Source organism: Oryctolagus cuniculus, chromosome 11 (genome assembly GCF_051225735.1).
Source record: "Oryctolagus cuniculus isolate XC-2025 breed Fujian yellow rabbit chromosome 11, ASM5122573v1, whole genome shotgun sequence".
Taxonomy (NCBI): Eukaryota; Metazoa; Chordata; class Mammalia; order Lagomorpha; family Leporidae; genus Oryctolagus; species Oryctolagus cuniculus.
The window spans coordinates 21,672,198-21,692,703 of NC_142877.1; the positions used below are offsets into that span (position 1 = coordinate 21,672,198).

At 47.7% G+C, this 20,506-nt stretch overlaps 1 protein-coding gene across 8 annotated transcripts; it reads left to right on the plus strand.

Annotated features, from left to right (window-relative positions):
* Nucleotides 1-152: 152 nt before the first annotated feature.
* DSN1 (DSN1 component of MIS12 kinetochore complex) lies at nucleotides 153-20,419 on the plus strand. Of its 8 annotated transcripts, none has more exons than XR_016216590.1 (11): nucleotides 153-1,108; nucleotides 2,999-3,047; nucleotides 3,261-3,563; nucleotides 6,107-6,180; nucleotides 7,134-7,206; nucleotides 9,392-9,479; nucleotides 10,148-10,207; nucleotides 11,276-11,350; nucleotides 11,602-11,716; nucleotides 13,347-13,494; nucleotides 14,515-14,607. XR_016216590.1 is itself a non-coding variant. In XM_089308018.1 (11 exons), exons 1-11 carry the CDS (start codon nucleotides 1,088-1,090, stop codon nucleotides 15,286-15,288), a joined length of 1,050 nt encoding a protein of 349 aa, XP_089164144.1. In that variant the 5' UTR covers nucleotides 153-1,087; the 3' UTR covers nucleotides 15,289-20,419. The 8 variants fall into 8 exon arrangements, 7 of the variants coding, with proteins under 7 accessions (XP_089164144.1, XP_008254248.1, XP_002710865.2 ...); XM_089308018.1 differs by lacking the exon at nucleotides 13,347-13,494 and adding an exon at nucleotides 15,185-20,419 and having other exon boundaries at nucleotides 14,515-14,602; XM_008256026.5 differs by lacking the exon at nucleotides 11,602-11,716 and adding an exon at nucleotides 15,185-20,419 and having other exon boundaries at nucleotides 14,515-14,602.
* The last annotated feature ends 87 nt before the right edge of the window (nucleotides 20,420-20,506 follow it).

Genomic DNA, 20,506 nt, shown 5'->3' on the forward strand with positions numbered 1-20,506 from the left:
CTCCGTGAGCAGTATTCTCAGCAGGTCCCAGGAGGGCCAGCCCTGGCTGGGCCACGGACAAACGAAGAACCGAAGAGGGGCCAATGCTCAGTAGGAACTGAGCCCAGAAAGTGATATTCGGGGCCCAACAGCGCATCTCTGCCTTCAGATGTCTGTTGGAGCCGGCAGGCTGGAGCCACAGGGTGCAAAAGCTGTCCAGGGACAACTGCTCTGGCAGATGACCCTGCTCCTGCTGCCGCCCCCGCTTTTAACCAGACCTCCAGTACTGGTGGCGCCCGCTGCCTCCCTGGGTTCTGGAGTCTCCAGGCCAGCAAGGGGCGGCAGGTTTTCAGTCTGGGGCCGCAGAAGAGGCCCCAGAGGTGGGTGTTTCAGCTGATGCCTTAAAGTTAGGGAGTTTCGCTAGGAAAAACAGCGACCCAGGCAAAGGGTTCGGCTTGACCAGAAAGATGAGATGTGGGGTGGGCAGAGCGGCTGCCAGCAGCTTGGGAGGGCGTGGCCTGTGACGAGGCTGGACGGGAGAGTTGCCAATCTTCGGCGTGTTCTTAGGAGGTCCCTGGAGAAGTCTCAGAAGAGGGGATAGGGAGGGGTCCACCGAGCCCAGAGCTTCAGTCCGTGGCGGGGCTGGTGGCCTAGGGACCCCCTCTGATGAGTTATATGCCTTTGCCAAGTATCTCGGGCCTGTTTTTCCTGTCTTAGAAGGAATCTGAGGCCCGATGGCGCAAAAAGGACGCCTCAGAGTTGCGGCTCCGCGGGGAGTGGCGGGGAGTGAACTGGGAATGCTGGTGACGTGGCTGACCGCCCCGGGATGAAAGGGCTGAGGCTAAGGCGGCGGGGCTGGGAAGAGCGTGGAACACCGGTGTGCGCATGCGCCGAGTCGCTGGCCGCCGCTCTGTGCGCGCGTGCCCGAGCGGCTGGCGGCCGCGCATGCGCTCTCGATTGGCGGGAGTTTCGGACGCCGCGGCGATGACGTAGACGGCGGGCTCCACACCCCGCTGATACCGAGGAGGACCGGCCGCAGTGGCACAGAGTGCTGGGGCCGCGGAGAGAGCGACCTGCGGCCTTGTGCTTCAGGAACGGAGGCCCTGGGATGGACGGGCGTCGCTGTGAGGTCAGGAAGTCGCAGACCTCTCCCCGGGTGTGCGCCCGCTCGCGCCGCACCAAGCAGCTTCCCTAGCGCCGGACCCCTGGGCCCTGCGCGAGCAGGCGCTGGGGGAGTGGGCCCGGGGGCGCTGCGACCTGTGGGGTGAGAGGAAACCCCAGGGCGGGCCGCGCCTTCCGTTCCGGCAGAGCGGGCGGTCGAGACCCCTGGAGAGTCAAAGGGGGTGGTCGCCGGCCCGGGTGCGAAAGTCGCCTCTCCCCTCCGGCTGGGCGCGTTTGTAACGAGCGTGGGTCCGGCTCTTTGCCCACTGTGAACCTCAGTTGCCCGGGCCGCCGCGCGCGTCTTTGATGGCACTTTGAGTCGTGCGTAACGAGGACGCAGATAAAGTGCCTCGGGGCCGGAAGCGCGCTTAACCGGTGACCATTGCTGAGTATGTGCCCCACGGTCGTCAGGGCAGGGGGTTTCGTGGTTCTGTTCCCCTCGTGTGGATCAGCACAGGCGTTTCTCTTTACGGCTTGTGCTGGGAGGGACGGGTGTCCCTGCCCTTGCCCTGTCCGTTGTCAGCGACAGGCACTAGGAAAACAATGCAGTCCAGCTGGGCAAGACAAGACGTGTCATCATTTCACAGCCAATGCCAGGGAGACCAAGGGGTGTGGCCACCAGCTGTGCCAAAGTGTTGAGAAAACTTCAGATTTAAGCTAGATTGGGAAGGAGGAGTAAGTTGTGCAAGTGTGAAGAAACCTGAGAAAGTTGGTGGAAATGTAGGATTAAAAGAGCATCTATATTGGTGCAAAAAAAATTTAAACCCATGCAGTTTTTTTATAATACGCGTTTCCCATGAATTTTTTAAAAAAGATACATTTATTTGAAAGGCGGTGTTACAGAGAGGCAGAGAGAGAGAGTAGTCTTCCTTTTTTTTTTTTTTAAAGATTTTATTTTATTTTACGATTTATTTTAAAGAGTTAGAGTTACACAGAAGAAGGAGAGGCAGAGAGAGAGAGAGAGATCTTCCATCTGCTGGTTCACTCCCCAGATGGCTGCAATGGCCAGAGCTGGGCTGATCCGAAGCCAGGAGCCAGGAGCTTCCTCTGGGCCTCCCACGTGGGTGCAGGGGCCCAAGGACTTGGGCCATCTTCTACTGCTTTCCCAGGCCATAGCAGAGAGCTGGATCGGAAGTGGAGCAGCTGGGACCCAAACCAGCGCCCATAAGGGATGCCGGCACTGCTATGCCACAGCGCCGGCCCCCCCATGAGTGTTTTGATGACCCCGCATGGATGGACAGATGTGTTTAAAGATTCAGAAGTAGTCCAGTGAATAGGAGTAGCGGGAGAGGGCAGAAATGGGTAGATTAGGACCAGCTTATGCGGGGTGTTGGATGCATTTTGGAAAAACCTCTGCAGCTGTCTTTAAAGAATGAAGTGGGAGGAATAAAGTTGGATGCAGGAAAAGTGGCAGAGACTGTTAGATGTTCATGGACGAGGGGACAGAAATGATGAGGCTGAACTAAGCTAGTAGCTGGGAAAGAGAAAAGATTTAGAGATAACTTGAAGAACATATAGGACTTTGGATCTAGAGAACTGAGTAGTAAGTAAAAGGACGATGATGTGATTTTTTTTACCTTGGAGGACCACATTGATCTTAAAGCCATCAGCTGAATCAGGGACTTGTCACTTACCTGGAATCAGGCAGGGTGTGTGTTAAGTGAATAGGAACTTGCAGCAGTAAGTTCTGTGGGAATTCAGAACGGGAGGCGATGAGCCCTGCTGATGCTCTCTGTGGAGGAGGGGGGTGAGGACATTTTGGAGAGCCTGGGAAGCACAGGCCTGTTCCGGGTCAGTAAAGCCCTGTGAGCCTGGAGCTGCACTGGGGAGAACAGGTCACCCCGTTTTCCTGTTTCAGAGCCCTCCATCCAGGATGGCATCAGTGACTGGAGCAGAGACGGTAGAAGGTGAGTACTTGCTGTGAACGCAGTACGGCTCACCTTGGGTTCCGCTTCTGGGCTGTGCCTGCATCCTGTCCTGGAATCACATGTTCATGTACTGCACAAATGCTTTTCTGTGCTCTGAGAGCATACTCGTGCACTTTCTTTTTCCACCTTTTTGCTCAGATACTTACTTGTGGTGGGTTTGATTTTGTATTTTTTTTTTATAACAAATGCTAGAAGAGGAACCAGTGACGTCCAAGACCCATGGTCATCCATTGGAATCAAATCTCAATCCTGTGGAAGCCTCCCTGGAGATGACTCGAGATGTTGCCAAGGAAAGAATTCATCTTGGGTCTAGCCCTGAAAAGTGGGCAAGTTGTGATCTCAGCCACCAGGAAGCACTTCTGTCAAAGTCCCTTCGTTTGTCCCCTCAAGAACAGCCTGCCCTTCGTCAAGATAGGAGGCAGTCCTGGCGGCGAGCAAGTATGAAAGAAACAAACCGGCGGAAGTCACTGGCTCCCTTTCACCAGGGCATCACAGGTGGGGTGCTGTGTGCACAAGACAAGGAGGGTCCAGCTCAGAGCAGAGGCAGGCAAGAGTGGCAGCAAGATAGTGGAATAGCTCTGACTTTGAGCAGATAGATTCACCTCTCTGAGCCTCCGTTTTCTCTTCTATAAAATGGAGATAATAGCACCTGCCGGTGGGATACTCTGTCTCTGAGTACTGATGTCAGACACCTAGTAAGTGTTCAGTATTATTGCTATTTAGATCATATTATTAGCTGTCATGAACAGAAATTCTGATTTCTAATTGTTCACCATCCACCTCTGCTTTAAAAATTCCTTCCTGAGACTTTGTGCCTCATCCCCTAATGTGGAACAGAAGGAGGAAGACTTGAATCCTGATTAGCCTTCAGAACCGGAAATGCCTGAGCGAAGGGGCACATAAAAGTAGTGAGAGTGAAAACCTGATTTTTTAGGGCTGTTGTATTTGACTGTGATTTGTGTGAGTTTGAGTTAGCAACAGCCTCGGGGCATCAAGGTGCAGGGTATGACGTGGAAAGTGGAACACAGCCCTGAAGAATGTGCTAGCTGTGTGACCTTGAGCTGACCACTTCCCCTCCTTGGCCTGAAGGTCCTCATTAGTACACTGAAGCGAAATAGGGTTATGTGTGAGGAGATGAGTTGACGCAGGAAGCCCTCAAATGTTAAACTGCTGTGATTACTTTAGAAATAATTAAGTTTATTATTTAAGAGAAACAGAGCTGTAGTCTGCTGGTTCATCCCCCAGATGCCCTCAATGACCAGGGCTGAACCGGGGCCACAGCCAGAGCCGGGAGCTCAGTCCAACTCTGCCATATGGGTGGCAGGACCTAATTACTTCAGCTGGCACCACTTCCTCCCAGGGTCTACATGGCAGGAAGCTGGAGTTAGGAGCCAGATCCAGGAACTGAACGCAGGCACACTGATTTGGGATGTGGTGCCTTAACTCCAGGCTAAGTGTCAGCTCCCTGTTGTGATCACTGTAATGTATTACCTCACTTACAGGTGGTCTGAAGGGCAGCAGACAGTCTGGGTAGCAGAGCCTACTGAGCACATCAAAAAGTTGCTGCAGGCCGGCGCCGCGGCTCACTAGGCTAATCCTCTGCCTAGTGGCGCCGGCACACCAGGTTCTAGTCCCGGTCGGGGCGCCGGATTCTGTCCCGGTTGCCCCTCTTCCAGGCCAGCTCTCTGCTGTGGCCTGGGAGTGCAGTGGAGGATGGCCCAAGTACTTGGGCCCTGCACCCCATGGGAGACCAGGAGAAGTACCTGGCTCCTGCTATCAGATCAGCCCGGTGCACTGGCTGCGGCGGCCATTGGAGAGTGAACCAACGGCAAAAGGAAGACCTTTCTCTCTGTCTCTCTCACTGTCTACTCTGCCTGTCAAAAAAAAAAAAAAAAAAAAAGTTGCTGCCTCAGTGCCCGTGCACTTTACTGCCAACCAACACGTGCCAAGAAAACAGTAGTAGTTCTCCAAGATTAGCCCTGTCTTCATCTGCACTCCAGAGTGTTTAGAGTTAAAATTCTGTATAACAGAAAAATCACTAATGTAATGAGATTGGTTATTCTTGGCCACCTGCCAGGTTTCCTTGGTTATAGACAGGAAGTATCCTGTTTTTGACTAACAGCAGTGAGAATTAGTCCAGGAGACAAGAGAACTTGAAAAACACAGCCAGCTGGAACTGGATAGCAAACTGACATGAATTTTCTGAATTCTCAAAGCAGACTTCCTCTGTTGTATAATGTTTGTTTTTGAATGGACATTGAAAAAAGTCTACTATCTTGAAATTGTTTGAGGTCTCAGTGCCCAGCCAGTTAAGCCTCGTAACCCTCTGTGTGACCTTGGCAAGTTGCCCATTACCCAGCCTTTGTGCCTCAGCTTGATGATCTGTCATCAAAATGGAACTGGCGAGATACTTGCCCCAAATATTAGTGAGATGTGTATAGTATTTAATGAAATGTCTTTTATGTTATAAGTGTTCAGCACATGTTAGTTATTTGTTAATCTTTTTATTAGATCATTAGGGTGAGGGAGTATGGGCTTAGAGGGAAACACACAGAGCTTTGGGACCAACTTGGAGGTGGATTCTGGTTCCACCAATCCATGGCCTCAAATCATTTCCCCTCTGAGCTTCAGCTTCCCTGTATGTAAAATGGAGCTCACGGTTTGTAAGAGGATTCCTAATCTGATGTATTTAAAAGCACACTTCAGTGCCTGCCATATAAAACTGTTCAAATGTCCCCATTTCCTTCATTTGAATAGTGAATCTGAATCAATCATCAAAAAAAGTTGAATTATTTTTTTACCTTGTTTAACAAAACAATATGTAGTACATAAATTCTATACATTTTTTTAAAGTTTGGGTGCACAAATGGCTAAACTTTATTCTTCAGTGACCCTGGAAAAATCAGAATTCTCTCTTGTTCAGAAAAAGGAGCTTCTTTCCTTAAACTGGATTGCCTCAAGGAGGACGTTTTTCAGCTTTGCTGCTTTGCTGACTGTGTAAGTGTGTAAGCCTTAACCGTGGCCATGTTCTGTGTTAGAGCTCAGCAGGTCCATCAGTGCCGACCTCGCAGAAAGCAAGCGGCTCAGCTGTCTCCTGCTCTCCAGTTTCCAGGTGAGATTCCTGGACAGGGCAGTGCTTGCTTTCATTCTTTCCTCTCTTCCCTCCCTTAAACTGCTATTGTGACAACTTCAAAGAGATATCCATACTGTGTGAGGAACCAGTTAAGATTAAAAGATATTTTTCTCTCTGGTTGGGATTAATTTAAAGGCCAAACTTAATCCCAGCAGCTCATTTCTTCCTGGGCTGAGTTCTCGCAATTCTCTTGGTGCTGCTGCTGCTGACTGAGGAGTCACTTGTCAGAGATCTGCTGGTATGGATGTTGCCTAGTGGCTGCCAGTGATGGCAATTCAGAGTGGGTGGAGGTAAAACTAACTGATAGCAGGCCTATGAAGCCCGACCGCGTGCTAACTGGTGTCTGAGCCACGTGGTACAGTTTAAGTTGTGAATTATAGGCTGACTGGCACAGTGGGCCTTCCACATCCAGAAGTTCCTCATCTGCAGATGCAGCCAACTAGAAATCCAAAATGTTGGGGAAAAAGTTGCATCCGTCCTGAACGTGTTCAGACCTTTATTATTATTCCTAGATAATATGGTAACTACTGATAAAATGTTTATATTGGGTAGTGTAAATAGTCTGGAGATGATTTAAAGTATATGAGAGGACTTGTATAATGTCCACAGATTTTTATAACTTAGGGTAGGGGTGGGGAGTCTTGGAGCGGGTACCCCATGGGTACTGAGGGATGACTGCACTTAGGTCAGTTTAGCTGAGCAAGTTCATTTGTGTGAATTAGATGGTCTTTTTCTGGACCAAAAATAAGAATGTATAGTCTGAGTAACAAAAGGTTTTTCTGATCTATTTATTTGTTTATATGAAAAAATCCTAAGTTTAAAAATTAAATCATGTTTAGTTTCACATTTATTGAATATCATAAAGTTACATGAACTTCACACTGTCCTGCAAAATTGTGATTGTTGTACTGAAAATGCTTTTCTTTATTTAGTTCTCTGTTCAGAAACTTGAACCTTTCCTAAAGGACGCTGAGGGCTTCAGTCTTGAAAGTTTCAGAATGAAAGGTGAGTTGATCAGGGCAAAGTGAATTTTGCCCCTGGGCTGCTCCCTCCCTGAAGGTCAGCTAAAGCCTACCTGGCAGCATCACCATTTATAGGGGCTACTTCCTCGTCAAATAAGCTCCTGGCTGTTTTGTTTGTTTGCTTGTTTTTTAATTGATTTAAAAAAAAGGAATATTATTTATGAAGCTTAGAAGGTATGGAAGTGAAAAGTAATCCTCACTTCCACCCCTCCCCCAGTCACAGCTCCTCTCCTAGAGGAACTCCTGCCAATTTGTGTACCCTTTCAGACATTTATTGCCTTTCCAAATATCCATTAAAATCATATGAATATATAACCTGTGTACTTTTCTTGTTAGGTTAAAAATCTTGCAGCTTATTCCATATCCAGAGAGTTGCCATAACATTTTGGTAGCCATATATATGCCATTATAGAAAGGAACCAGATTTTACTGAGCCAGTTCTTTACTGAGAGGCTTTTAGGATTTTTCTGTCTTTTGCTATTACCGTGAATAATGTAGTTAATACCCCATTTTTTCTTTTTTTACAAAAGCCTTTTGGCACATAGACAAGTGAAAATAAGATGAAGTCCTAGAATTGGAACTGACTATGCCAAATGAAATGATAGAAATTGCCAGATTGCCTTCCTAAAAGATTAGATTAATTTATTCTCTGACCGGCGATATGTGCAAATACTTGTTTCATATTCTCACCAATAATTTTATCAAACTTTAGATTGTCTTACTATTTGATAAGTGATAGATGAAATTTTGTAGTTTCAGTTTCAGTCTTTTTAAATAAGATTTTATTTATTGGCCGGAGCCGTGGCTCACTAGGCTAATCCTCTGCCTAGCAGCGCCATCATACCAGGTTCTAGTCCCGGTCAGGGCGCTGGATTCTGTCCCGGTTGCCCCTCTTCCAGGCCAGCTCTCTGCTGTGGCCAGGGAGTGCAGTGGAGGATGGCCCAGGTGCTTGGGCCCTGCACCCCATGGGAGACCAGGAAAAGCACCTGGCTCCTGGCTTTGGATCAGCGCGGTATGCTGGCTGCAGCTGCCATTGGAGGGTGAACCAACGGCAAAAGGAAGACCTTTCTCTCTGTCTCTGTCTCTCTCTCTCTCACTGTCCACTCTGCCTGTTAAAAAAAAAAAAAAAGATTTTATTTATTTACTTATTTATTTGAAAGGCTGAGTTAGAAAGAAAAAGATCTTCCATCTACTCCCCAAATGGCCACAATGGTTAGGACTGGGCTAGGCAGAAGCTAGGAGCCTGGAATTTCTGGGTCTTACATAGAGGTGGCAGGGGCACAAGCACTTGGGCCATTCTCTGCTGCTTTCCCAGATGCATTAGCCAGGACTTGAACTGACACTCATATGGGATGACAGCTTGGCAGGTGGCAGCTGGACATCTTTGTTCCTTTGAAGAGGATAAGCATTTTTAAAAAAAAGATTTATTTATTTGAGAGGCAGAGATAGAGAGGGAGAGACAGGTCTTCAAGCCACTGGTTCACTCAACAAATGGCCACAATGGCCAGAGCTGGGCTGATCCACAGTCAGAAGCTTCTTGGTCTCCCACATGGGTCCAGGGGTCCAGGTTCTTGGGCCTTTCGCTACTTTCCCAGGCACATTAGCAGGGATCTGAATCGGAAGTGGAGCAGCCAGGACTCAAAATGGCACCATATGGGATGCCAGTACTGCAGGCAGCATCTTTACCTGCTATGCCACAGCTCCGGCGCCTCAGCTGAATTTAACAGTGCCCTCTCTCAAGTACAGCAGAGACTTGCAGAGACCTGTTTTCACCTTATCCCTGTAATTTTTCATTTGCCTCCAGTATTTTTCATTACACTCTTGCCTGTTGCCTATCTTCGGCAATGTTTTCCCTTCCAGTGCCAGCAGTTCCCTTGAAAAGAGGGAACTGTCAGTGCAGATATGCCTTTTTGACTGGTTTTTCACTAGTAATGCAGGAAAGCAGTTCTTACAAATGTCAAGAAGAGGAATTGTCTTTCACTTTATCCGTACTTGCTGGAGGAAAAAGATACCATCTCCCTGCCTACCTATCGTCAGGTGGTTGAGGAGCCAGAATGCAGCGGTGGTCCCAGACCTGAGACACCTTCAGGATGTCATGTCTCTGTCAGCAGCCCCTTGTGAAAATGATGTTCTTTCTGTTTTGTAATATATAAACTTATTCTCTCCAGCGTCTTCTCTTTCTGAAGAATTGAAACATTTCACAGAGAGACTAGAAAGTGATGGGACTCTACAAAGATGTTTTGAAGATTCAGAAAGGTAAGAGCAATTCCCTTCCTTTTTTTTTTTTTTTTTCTCTAGGACTTATTTATTGGGGCTGATGCTGTGGCATAGTGAGTAAAGCTGCCCCCTGCAGTGCTGGCATCCCATATGGGCACCGGTTTGAGTCTCGACTGCTCCACTTCCAGTCCAGCTCTCTACTATGGCCTGGGAAAACAGCAGAAGATGGTCCAAGTCCTTGGGCCCCTGCACCCGTATGGGGAGACCTGGAGGAAGCTCTAGGCTCCTGGCTTCAGATCAGCGCGGCTCCAGCTGTTGTGGCCAATTGGGGAATGAACCAGTGGAATGGAGGACCTCTTTCTCCATCCATCCCTCTTTCTCTCTCTCTCTCTCTCTCTCTCTCTCTCTCTCTCTCTGTGTCTCTCTCTCACACTGTCACTGCCTGTCCTTCTCTATGTAACTCTGCCTTTCAAATAAATAAATCTTTAAAAAATAAAATGGAGGCATGTATTGTGTGCAGCAGGTTATACCACTGCTTAGGATACCCACATCCTGTATCAGAATGCTAGTTTTTAGTCCTAGCTAATCCACTTTTTTTTTTTTTTTTTTGGACAGGCAGAGTGGACAGTGAGAGAGAGAGAGAAACAGAAGCTTTTTTTTTTTTTTTAAAGATTTGTGTTAATCTCTTAATTCTGTCTGTTTTGCAGAAAAGCATCAGATTTGTCTCTGGAAACTTCAGTGGCTGAGATGAAAGAATATATAACAAAGTAAGTAAAAATGAATGAAGCTTTGTTGGGAAATTTGTTCTCCATCTGGGAAAATAACTAAACCTGGGTAAAGTTAATGGTAAATATTGTGCTTCAAAAGCAGAAGTTAGAAGGCTATATACTGAGGGTCTGGCACTGTGGCGTAAAGGGTAAAGCCACTGCCTGTGATGCCAGCATCCCATATGGGTGGTTCAAGTCCTGGCTGCTACATTTCCAGTCCATCTCCCTGCTAATGGCCTGGGAAAAGCAGCAGATCTCTGTTTCTAAGTTTGGCTTTTTAAAATAAATGAATCTTTGCCGGCGCCGCGGCTTACTAGGCTAATCCTCCGCCTTGCGGCACTGGCATACCGGGTTCTAGTCCCGGTTAGGGCGCCAGATTCTGTCCCGGTTGCCCCTCTTCCAGGCCAGCTCTCTGCTGTGGCCTGGGAGTGCAGTGGAGGATGGCCCAAGTGCTTGGGCCCTGCACCCCATGGGAGACCAGGATAAGTACCTGGCTCCTACCATCGGATCAGCACGGTGTGCCGGCTGCAGCGTGCCGGCTGCGGTGACCATTGGAGGGTGAACCAACAGCAAAGGAAGACCTTTCTCTCTGTCTCTCTCACTGTCCACTCTGCCTGTTAAAAAAAATATTTAAAAAAAATTTATTTAAAAAGAAAACAGGCTACATATTGAGTTTTTTTTTTAAACAGTGGCATTTGTTGATTTTTAAAAAATGTTTATCTACTTGAAGTGCAGGTACTCCGATATGGGATGAGATGTGGGCATCCCAAACAGCAGCTTTAATCCACAGCACCACAATACCCACCCCCATGTTGAGATTTCTGTGGGCTCTGCTGGTTGCCAGTTTTATAGAATGGAGTCTAGAGAATAAAGATGTTAATTTGATTTTAAGTGCTCATGTTTGATTTGGTTAAATTAATAGCCTTTGAATCAGCTGTGCTTTCTAATCCTTTAATGAATCTTTTATTTGTGTTTTATAACCAGATTATATGCCTAATGTGCTTACTGTTGCCCTGAGTATTTCAGAATGAGATGATCAACTGAACTGTTTTCCCTCTGGTTCTGTAGGTTTTCTTCAGAGCGTCAGACGTGGGATCAGCTCTTGTTGCACTACCAGAAAGAGGCTGAAGAGATGATATCCAGGTTAGATCTGTGAAATGGGAATCAGAAGCTATCTTGTTACTCTGTGGGGTTGACTTGAGTTTAGTTCAGTTCTTTTAGCACAAATTGAACGATGAATTCTTTCTCACAGGCCAGTCAGCTCATCAGGATGCTGAGAAGTATAGATTAGCACTCTTTGACCATAAATGGACAGTGAGGGAGAAGCAGGGGAGAGCTGGTGTCACTGGTTTTAGTCCAAGAACAGAATTGTCTCTGTTTTGTGTTCTTGGCAGCCATTTGACATCCTGGAAGAGACAGACACATCTCTGCCTTGTACGTGGCAACCTGAGACCGGGCCAGGAACTGTGGTCAGGAGAGTTTAATGAGCACATGGCCTTTGAGCTGCAGGTAGGGGAGACATCACTGGCCAGGGCCTTGTGGAGATACAAATACAGGAAAGGCAGCCGTGGAGAAAGGTGTAAGGAAAGAGAGGCTCTTTGTCTGGGTCTTGAGTCAATACAGAATAGGACTGTGCTAGCATTTGATATAACTGAACACACAAGCCAGTGGGTTAAGCTTTTTATCCAAACAATCTTGGCTAGAAACCGAACTACAAAGTGTTAGCCAAAACCCTAATTGCGGAACTGGTCTTTCTGTAGAGGGGGGGCTTTGAGGAACACATTCTACAAAACTGTCCCAGTGCAAGCAATGGCGATCATCATTTTATTCACCCCTTACAGATTCCATTTGTGGAAGATAGATAACATGTAAGATGGCAGCTTTAGAATAAAAACTTTTGTATCAAAGCTTACGTGTTAGGGTGGATATTTGGTGTAGCCAGTTAAAATACCACATCCCAAGTTGGGGTGCGTGGGTTTGAGTCCTGGCTCCCCTTCTGATTCCAGCTTCCTGTTAATGTGCACCCTGGGAGACAACAGGTGATAGCTCAAGTACTTCAGTCCCCGCCACTCACATGGGTGAGCCAGCTGAGTTCCAGGCTCCTGGTTTTGGAACGGCTCGGCCCTGGCTGTTAAAGCCAGGCATGTAGGTGGTGAATCAGTGGATGGGAGATCTCTCTGACTCTGCGCCTTTTAAAGAAAGTGAAAATAAATAAAAATCTACCCCTTATATGCTAAGGGGATTATTTCTGAAAGCAGACCGTCTGTTTAGCTCCTAACTAAATACTCCTTAGTTTTGTGACCTTGGGCATGCCACTTAATCTCTGAGTCTGAGGGTCTCCCATTTGAAAATAAGGATAATATACATCATTGGGTTATTTTGGTAAATGAGGTTGAATGGAAAGTACCTAGCATGTCTGGCACCTACCAAACATTTGGAAAATGCTGGTAGTTGCTGTAAGGGTCATCATCAGTTCTCATGAACGCCATTCTGTTCATTTAATAAGATAATTGAAGGGGCCATTGTAGCCTTTGCGTTCAGATAGAAGCTGTGGTGGCTTCACTCTGCTTCCTACCACCCTTTTTGTGTAGGGACCTTATTGTTAAGTGGAGTCAACCAAACTGAAGTTTCTGGCATTTTTTTGAGTCCAGTGATATAAAAACATTGATACTAGTCATACGTTTCGAAGAGAGTCCATAGGTCTCTGATAGCATGGAAGAATACTGACTCAAGCTCACGGTGGCTACTTTGAAGGGAATCTTTGGTGGAATGCCTTTGGCACAGTGCTTGGGACACCTGCGTTTCATGGCAAGGTGCCTCAGTTCAGGTTCTGGCTTGCCTTCCAATTCCAGTTTCCTGCTAACGTGCATCCCAGGAGGCAGGTAGTGGCTCAAGTACTCTGGGGCTCTGCATCCATGTCGGAGATTCAGGTGGAGCTCCAGGTTTTGGCTTCACCGTTGCCGTGCCCTGACTGTTAAGGCATTTGAGGAGTGAGCCAGTGGATGGAAGAGCTGTCTGTCTCTGTCTCTTGCTTTTCAAATAAAATGAAAAATAATAATAAAATTTTTAAGGAAGTTGTGGAGTATAAAATGATTATAAAATTCCTTGAAAGCCCTATTTTTTTTTTTTTTTTTTTAAGAGGATCAACTGAATCCAAAATTACTGAAATCAGAGTGGAACCTGCAACGTATAGTGGGTCTTCCCAGAGTGAAGTTCTTAATACAAAACCTGACTACCAGAAAATACTGCAGAACCAGAGCAAAGTTGTTGATTGTATAGAGTTGGTGGTAAGTCAGCTTGTGTTTGTTTAGTTAATAATCAGCTTTGCTACCCTGTCATCCTTGGAAATTAAAAGCCTGATGGGATAGGTGTTGTGGTGTAGTGGGCTTAGCTTCCTCTTAGGTCGCCTGCATCCCGTAGCAGAGTTCCTGGTTTGAGTCCAGGCTACTCTATGCTTCCAATCCAGCTTCCTGCTAATGCACCTGGGAAAGCAGCAGAAGATGGCCCAAGTATGTGAGCTCTGAATTGAGTTCCTGGCTCCTAGCCTTTTTTTAAAGATTTATTTTTATTTTATTTGAAAGAGTTACAGAGAGAGGTAGAGCCAGAGAGAGAGGTCTTCCATTCCACTGGTTCACTCCCAAATGACTGCAATGGCCAGAGCTGAGTTGATCCGAAGCCAGGACCCAGGAGCTTCCTCTGGGTCTCCCACATGGGTGCAGGGGCCCAAGGACTTGGGCCGTCTTCTACTGCTTTCCCAGGCCATAGCAGAGAGCTGGATTGGAAGAGGAGCAGCCCGGACTCGAACTGGTGCCCATATGAGATGCCGGTGCTACAGGCTGGGGCTTTAACCCACTGTGCCACAGCGCCAGCCCCATGGCTCCTAGCTTTGACATGGCCCAAACCTAGTTGTTGTGGCCATTTGGGGAGTGAAACAATGGATGGAAGAGTTCTTTTTTTCTCTCTCTGCCTTTAAAATAAATAAAATATTTTTTTCTTTCTTAAAAGATAGACTGGGTCTGACCTCTTTCTGCTCCCTCCCGTTTGTGCTCCTTCTTGGCCACAGCTCACCAGAAGTCATGACCTGGCATCCTGTTGGCAGAGATCAAGGGGGGTGGGCTTCCTTGGCCAGAGAGCGGCCAGGAGAAGAGTGTGATGTGGCTCTGGAGGAGCAAACATGAAACGCATGGTGCAGCACTGCAGGCTGAGAGAATAGCAAGCCAGGCTCCTGAGCAGGAGCTTGCGCGGTGGGTTCCAGGAACAGCAGAGAAGCCTGGGCCTTGGTGGCCTCACAGCTCTTTGGTCTGCAGATGGACGAACTGCAAGGATCCGTGAGGCAGCTGCAGGCCTTTATGGATGAAAGTACCCAGTGCCTCCAGAAGGTGTCAGTACAGCTCGGTAAGTGTCTCTGAGGGCACCAGGCTCGGGCTGTTTTCTGTCTGATAGCACTGGGATGCAACCTGCCCATCAAAGCATACAGTCCCAGAGGGCAAGACCTCTCTCCGTCTCACTCTGGTGATTTGTTTTTCTCTCCACAATAAGTTGGATGTTGTGGGTACTCAGAGTCAGTGAGAACTTCCCAGTGTCAATTTCACAAAAGCACAGTAGACTCTCTCCATAAGTATGGTGTTGTTTTGGTGAGCCCAAGGCTTAAGAAATTCCCATTGCCTAATCCCTCTCTCTGTTTCAAGAATGCACTGAGTACCACTGCTGCTGCTCCGCTGTCACTTTTCCTGACCTGCAGCCCCGCGTTCTCTGCTGTACAACCATCCTTCTCGTATGTGTCTCGTGTGTGCTGTGTGTGTCGTGGTGGTAGTGGTGACTGGCTTTCCCACCCAGACTGCCCTGTCCTGAGGTCAGAGATGCTCCTGTTTGTCACGGTAATGCCCCTCAGTGCCTGGCACAGTGTCCACACAGTCTGTTAGCAGCACGTGTCATGTGAATTCAATTGCAGTCTGTTTTGGCTCCTTTCCTCTGCAGAGAAGAAAAGCATGCAGCAGCTGGATTCCTCTCCAGCTCGGAAACTGCTCAGGCTTCACCTCCAGAGCCCGCCCACCACACGTGGCTCTAGACCTCGTCAGTGACCGCAGGCGGCTCTTCTGCCCCGAGACAGTCAGGGAAGAGGATGAGAAGAGTGGCCCAGCACATGGCGACTGCGTGCCAGTCTGAGCTGGAGACTTCTGCCCAGTCCCTCTTGAGGATAACGGGCTGAATGGAGAGCACTTGGACTTTATTCTAAAAGTGATGGAATTTATGCATCCTGAGGAACGTTACAGAGACAGCTTTTCCAGGAATGTGCAAAATCTTGAAGCTTGTTTGAGGTGACCTTGGGAACTAGGGGTCCAGTTTCTCAAGTGTCCTTCGTGGTCAGAAATCTTCATGCTGTTCTTCAGGCTTTGCAATCCAGACATTTAGGACCAAGTATAATGAAACACGTTAGGAGCTGAGTTGGGTTCTGGTCCTAAAGGAATAAGACTGGTTTTCCAGCACGGCTGTGAAAGTGGTCAGAGATGAGGAGCTGAGTCTCCACTGTTGGGAAATGCATGTGTCTTTGCGAGGCATCCGCTTGGAAGGGAGCTCCGCTCATTCTTTTCTCCATGTCATTCGTGCTTTACTTTTTAACAGCCAGTTGGCCTCCAGAATTCTAAATTCATGGCAAGAAGAGGATCGGTACTACTATTAATTGTTCTTTGTATTTGTGAATAATCTGCATTGCACTAGTGCATGCAATTAAAGTTTTCCCTTGCTTTGTGTATGTTTTGAGCATAAACATTTTTTACATTATTATTATTTCATAGAACAGACAGAGAGCTCCTATCTGCTGGCCATTTAGGGAGTAAGCCAGTGGATGTAAGACCTTTTTCTCTCTCTCCCTCTCTCTTGTCTGTAACTCTGCATCTCAAATAAATAAATCTTAAATGTTGGCCCAAGCACCAGGGAGAGGTGATATCGCCTTGCATTTTTAATTTATCTTTTTTTTAATTTGACAGAGTTAGAAACATTTTAAATTTTTTTAAAGATTGATATGTTTTATTTGAAAGGCAAAGTTATAGAGAGAAAGAGACAGATCGTCCATCTGCTGGTTCACTCCCAAAACAGCTGCAACAAGTACAGGAGGCCAGTGTTGTGGTGTAGCAGGTGAAGCTGAAGTCGGACACTGGTATCCCCTATGGGCACCAGTTCAAGGCCTGGCTGTTCCACTTCCGTTCCAGCTCCCTGCGGATGCTCCTGAGGAAGCAGCGGAAAGTGGTCTTCAGTGCGTGCACCCCTACCACTCACATGGAAGACCCAGAAGAAGCTCTGGGCTCCTGGCTTCAGCCTGGCCCAGCCCTGGCCATTGCAGAGATTTGGGAAGTAAACCAGTGGGTAGAAGGTCTCTCTGTGTCTCCCTCTCTATGTAAAAGTACAACAACAGGACTTGAACTGGAACCATGCATCACTGGTGGTGGCCCAACCCACCGTGCCACAATGCTGGCCCCTTGCATCTTTTGAAAAAGCAAAAATTTATTTTCATATGGTTGAAAGGCAGAGCAACACGAAGAGATCTTGCATCTGTTGGTTCACTTCCCAAATGCCTGCAACAGTGAGGCCTGGGCCAGATCCAAGCCAGGAGCCCAGAACTCCATCCAGGTCTCCGATATGGATGGCAGGGCCCCAAGCACTTGAACCACCATCTGCTGCCTCCCTGGATGCCATTAGCAGGAAGCTGCTGGGTTGGAAGTGAAGCCAGGACTTGCGCCAGGCACCTAAATACGGGATGTGGGTGTCCCAAGCAACAGCTTAACCTCTGTGCCACAATGCCTGCCCTTTCTCCTTGCTTCGACATACTTTTGTTATTTATTCATTGGTGTGCTCATATTCCCAAGTCCCTGCTGGGTTCAGTTCTAGGAACCCGGAAGAGACCACAACACAGATGCTTGCGATGCTCACTGTCTTTGAGATCCAAGAAACGAAGAGGAAGCTCCACGGAAGAGATGTTTTAGCTGACTTAGGAAGGATGGAGTTAAATGGAGTGAGTATTTCAGGCAAAAGGAGTAGCATTTCCAAAGGCTGAAGGAGAGAGGGCAAGTGGAGCATTCTGGGACACTAACAAAAGACTAGACAGGAGTGCTGAGCACCAGTGGAGGGGTGACCTGGGGTAAGGATAATAGAGAGTTATTACAAGGCTCTAAGAACAAAGAGGCTCAAAACATTTTTAAAGGCTCGCTGCAGCTGCTGTGAGAAATAGAAGCAAGCGAGGTGTAAAAAAAAGTGGGAGAAAGCACTGGGCTACTGCAGTGATCTGCGTGAGAGATGACAGCTTGTGCTAAGTGTCGGCAGTGCAGGAGCGGGGTGGGACTGCCTGTGTTGCTCGTGGTGTCTGGAACATGTAGCATATGACCTATTAAAAACTAACTTCAGCATGGCAGTTTGCTGCAGTTCAGATGCCACTGGGACACCTGCTTCAGAGTGACAGTCCTCTGCTACCAACCCAGCTTCCTACTAATGTGTACCCTGGGAGGCAGCAGGTGGGGCCCTGCCACCCACATGAGAGACCTGACTGGGTTCTGGTATCCTGGCTGTGGCCTGGCTCAGCCCTGCTGTTGTGGGCATTTGCGGAGTAAACCCATGGATAGAACTCTTGTCTCACTTGCTATGATTGAGCAAAAGGTATTTAACCTCCTGTCTGTAAGGTTGGAAGAATAACAGACACTCTATCACAGGGATGCTATAAAGATGAAATTAAGTAATGCAAGATTAACCCTGGGGTATCGACAAGCTGCAGTGCTGGAGGCTTGAGCAACTGGTTCAGCTCGGGCCAGTTAATGAAATGGGGAAGCTGAGGTACCAGATGGGATGTCCACTAGACTGTCTGGTGTACAAGTAGAGAACTGGGTAGAGAAGTCTGGACATGAGGCAAAATTTGAGAATTACTGATGTGTAATTACTGAAGACTTGAAAATGGATAATGCGTGTACTCTGCTGAGTAGAGCAAGACGGGAAATGTTGGCCAGCCTCGCAGAAAACCAGCATTTAAGAATCAGGAGTAGGGGCCAGTGTTGTGGTGTAGCAGGTAAGCCACCACCTGTGACACCGGCATCCCATATGGGCGCTGGTTCCTGTTCTCGCTGCTCTACTTCTGATCTAGCTCAGAAAAGCAGTAGAAGATGGCCCAAGCGCTTGAACCCCTGCCACCCTGTGGGAGACTTGGATGAAGTTACTGGCTTCCACCTGAGCCAGCCCTGGCTGTTGCAACCATTTGGGGACTGAACCAGTGGGTGGGAGATTGATCTCAATCTCGCTAGCTCTGACTTTCGAAAAAATAAATAAATTTAAACAAACAAAATCAGGAGTGGCATTAACTGCCTGCTCTTTCAGAAGCAGAATAGTGTCGTGGAGAGAGCATGGAGTTTGCAGTGAATCTTCATTTCCTTTTTAAAGATTTATTCATGTATTTATTTGAAAGAGTTACACAGAGAGAGGAGAGGCAGAGAGAGAGAGAGAGGTCTTCCATCCACTGGTTCACTCCTCAATTGGCCGCAACGGCCGGAACTGCATCGATCTGAAGGCAGGAGCCAGGAGCTTCTTCGGGGTCTCCTACATGGGTGCAGGGGCCCAAGGACTCGGACCATCTTCCACTGCTTTCCCAGGCCACAGCAGAGAGCTGGATCGGAAGTGGAGCAGCCAGGACTCAAACTGGCGCCCATATGGGATGCTTTACCCGCTACACCACAGTGCCAACCCCAATTTCTTTTCCTCAGCTGTAAAAATGGGGATAAATCACTTCTCCAAAGGTGATTATACCTTTCTCCATTGTATTTGTTACATTGTATTGCATTTTTATAAGGATTTTTTAAAAATCAAGGATAAGAAGTGTGCTTAAGGAGCTGACATGATGCAGCAAGTTAAGCCACAACTTGTGAAGCTGACGTCCCCTATCAGTCTGCATTTGAATCCTGCCTGCTCAGCTTATGATCCAGCTTCCTGCGCATGTGCCTGGGGAGGAAGCTGAGGATGGCCCAAGTACTTGGAACCTTGGTATAAGGAAAAAGGTCTCTGAGGCAGTTAGGAAAAAGAAAGTGGATCTTGGGCAAATTCTAGAAAACTCCCTCTGGAGAATCCAATTACCCACCCCTTTGAGTTAATAGACAGACTGGGAAGTCAATCCAAATACAACCTCCTACTGAATGCAGCAGGTGAAGGGCCAGGATGTTACCGATAAGGGGGGAGGAAGGAGAAAATTACATGAAGGAGGCCAACCCACCAGGCTCAGCTTTTGTCACTTACTGTAAATGAACCTGCTTTTTGCTTTTGCACTCTCTTTGGGATTTTACTCTCTATTTCTGTACTGAGCAGTACACTGACAAGGGGAAGCAGCTCCCCATACTCCACCCACGTAGATCTGGCTGGGCCCAGGCTGTTGAGGCCATGTGGGGAGTGAACCAGCAGAGAAGACATTGATTTTCTCTCTCTCCCCCTTTCAGATAAATGTTTAGATTGTTTTCAACAGCTACATATGATAGAACAAAGGGAGTATTGGACTCTAAGCATTTTATATGCATACTATTTAGTCCTTACCACAGTCTCATAACTTAACAATTTTTTTATTGTGATGAGGAACACAAGCATAGATAGCTTACTGAGGACATAGAGTAGCAGAGTGGACTAGAACCAGTATGGCACTCAGTAAATGTTAGCCGTATAACAAAGGGCTGTGCTTAATTGATAATAGCTTTACTCAAGTTTGGCTCAGGAATTGTCCTCGGTGAATAGCAGTGTTACCACTGCCCTCTGGGAGGTCTGTTGATATTTATTTGTTCCTTTTTCCCTGATTTTGTTAAAAGAATATCACTTTTAGCAGTGTTACTTGTATAATCGATCAATAATAAATAAGCCCTTTAGGGGAGAAATTGTGTCCTGCACGTTTCGGCGTTATTATTTAAATAGATAATTACGCTTCGCGTGGGCCATCCTCCAGGGAGGGGCAGTGCAGCGCCAGGGGTCCTGTCACAGCCCTAGGTGTTAGGAGCCCCAAGTCTTGGGTTTCGATTTTGTTTACTGCGTCCACTCACTGGTCAGTAAGCCTTCTTCCACGCGCCCTGTGGCTTCGGCTGCGTCTCTGGACCGCCTTAGGAAGAGGATGACACTCTGCGAGGCTTCCTGCGGCCTTCGTGGGGACGGGACTCGGAGAAGGGGAGGAGGCTGTGGCCGCACGTACCCTGGCCGCTCCGATTCGGATTTCAGCCGACTCCGCAGCAAGAGAAACTACATCCAAGATGGCGCCCCGGGCCTTCCCCAGCGCCGCCACCATCTTCTCGGTAG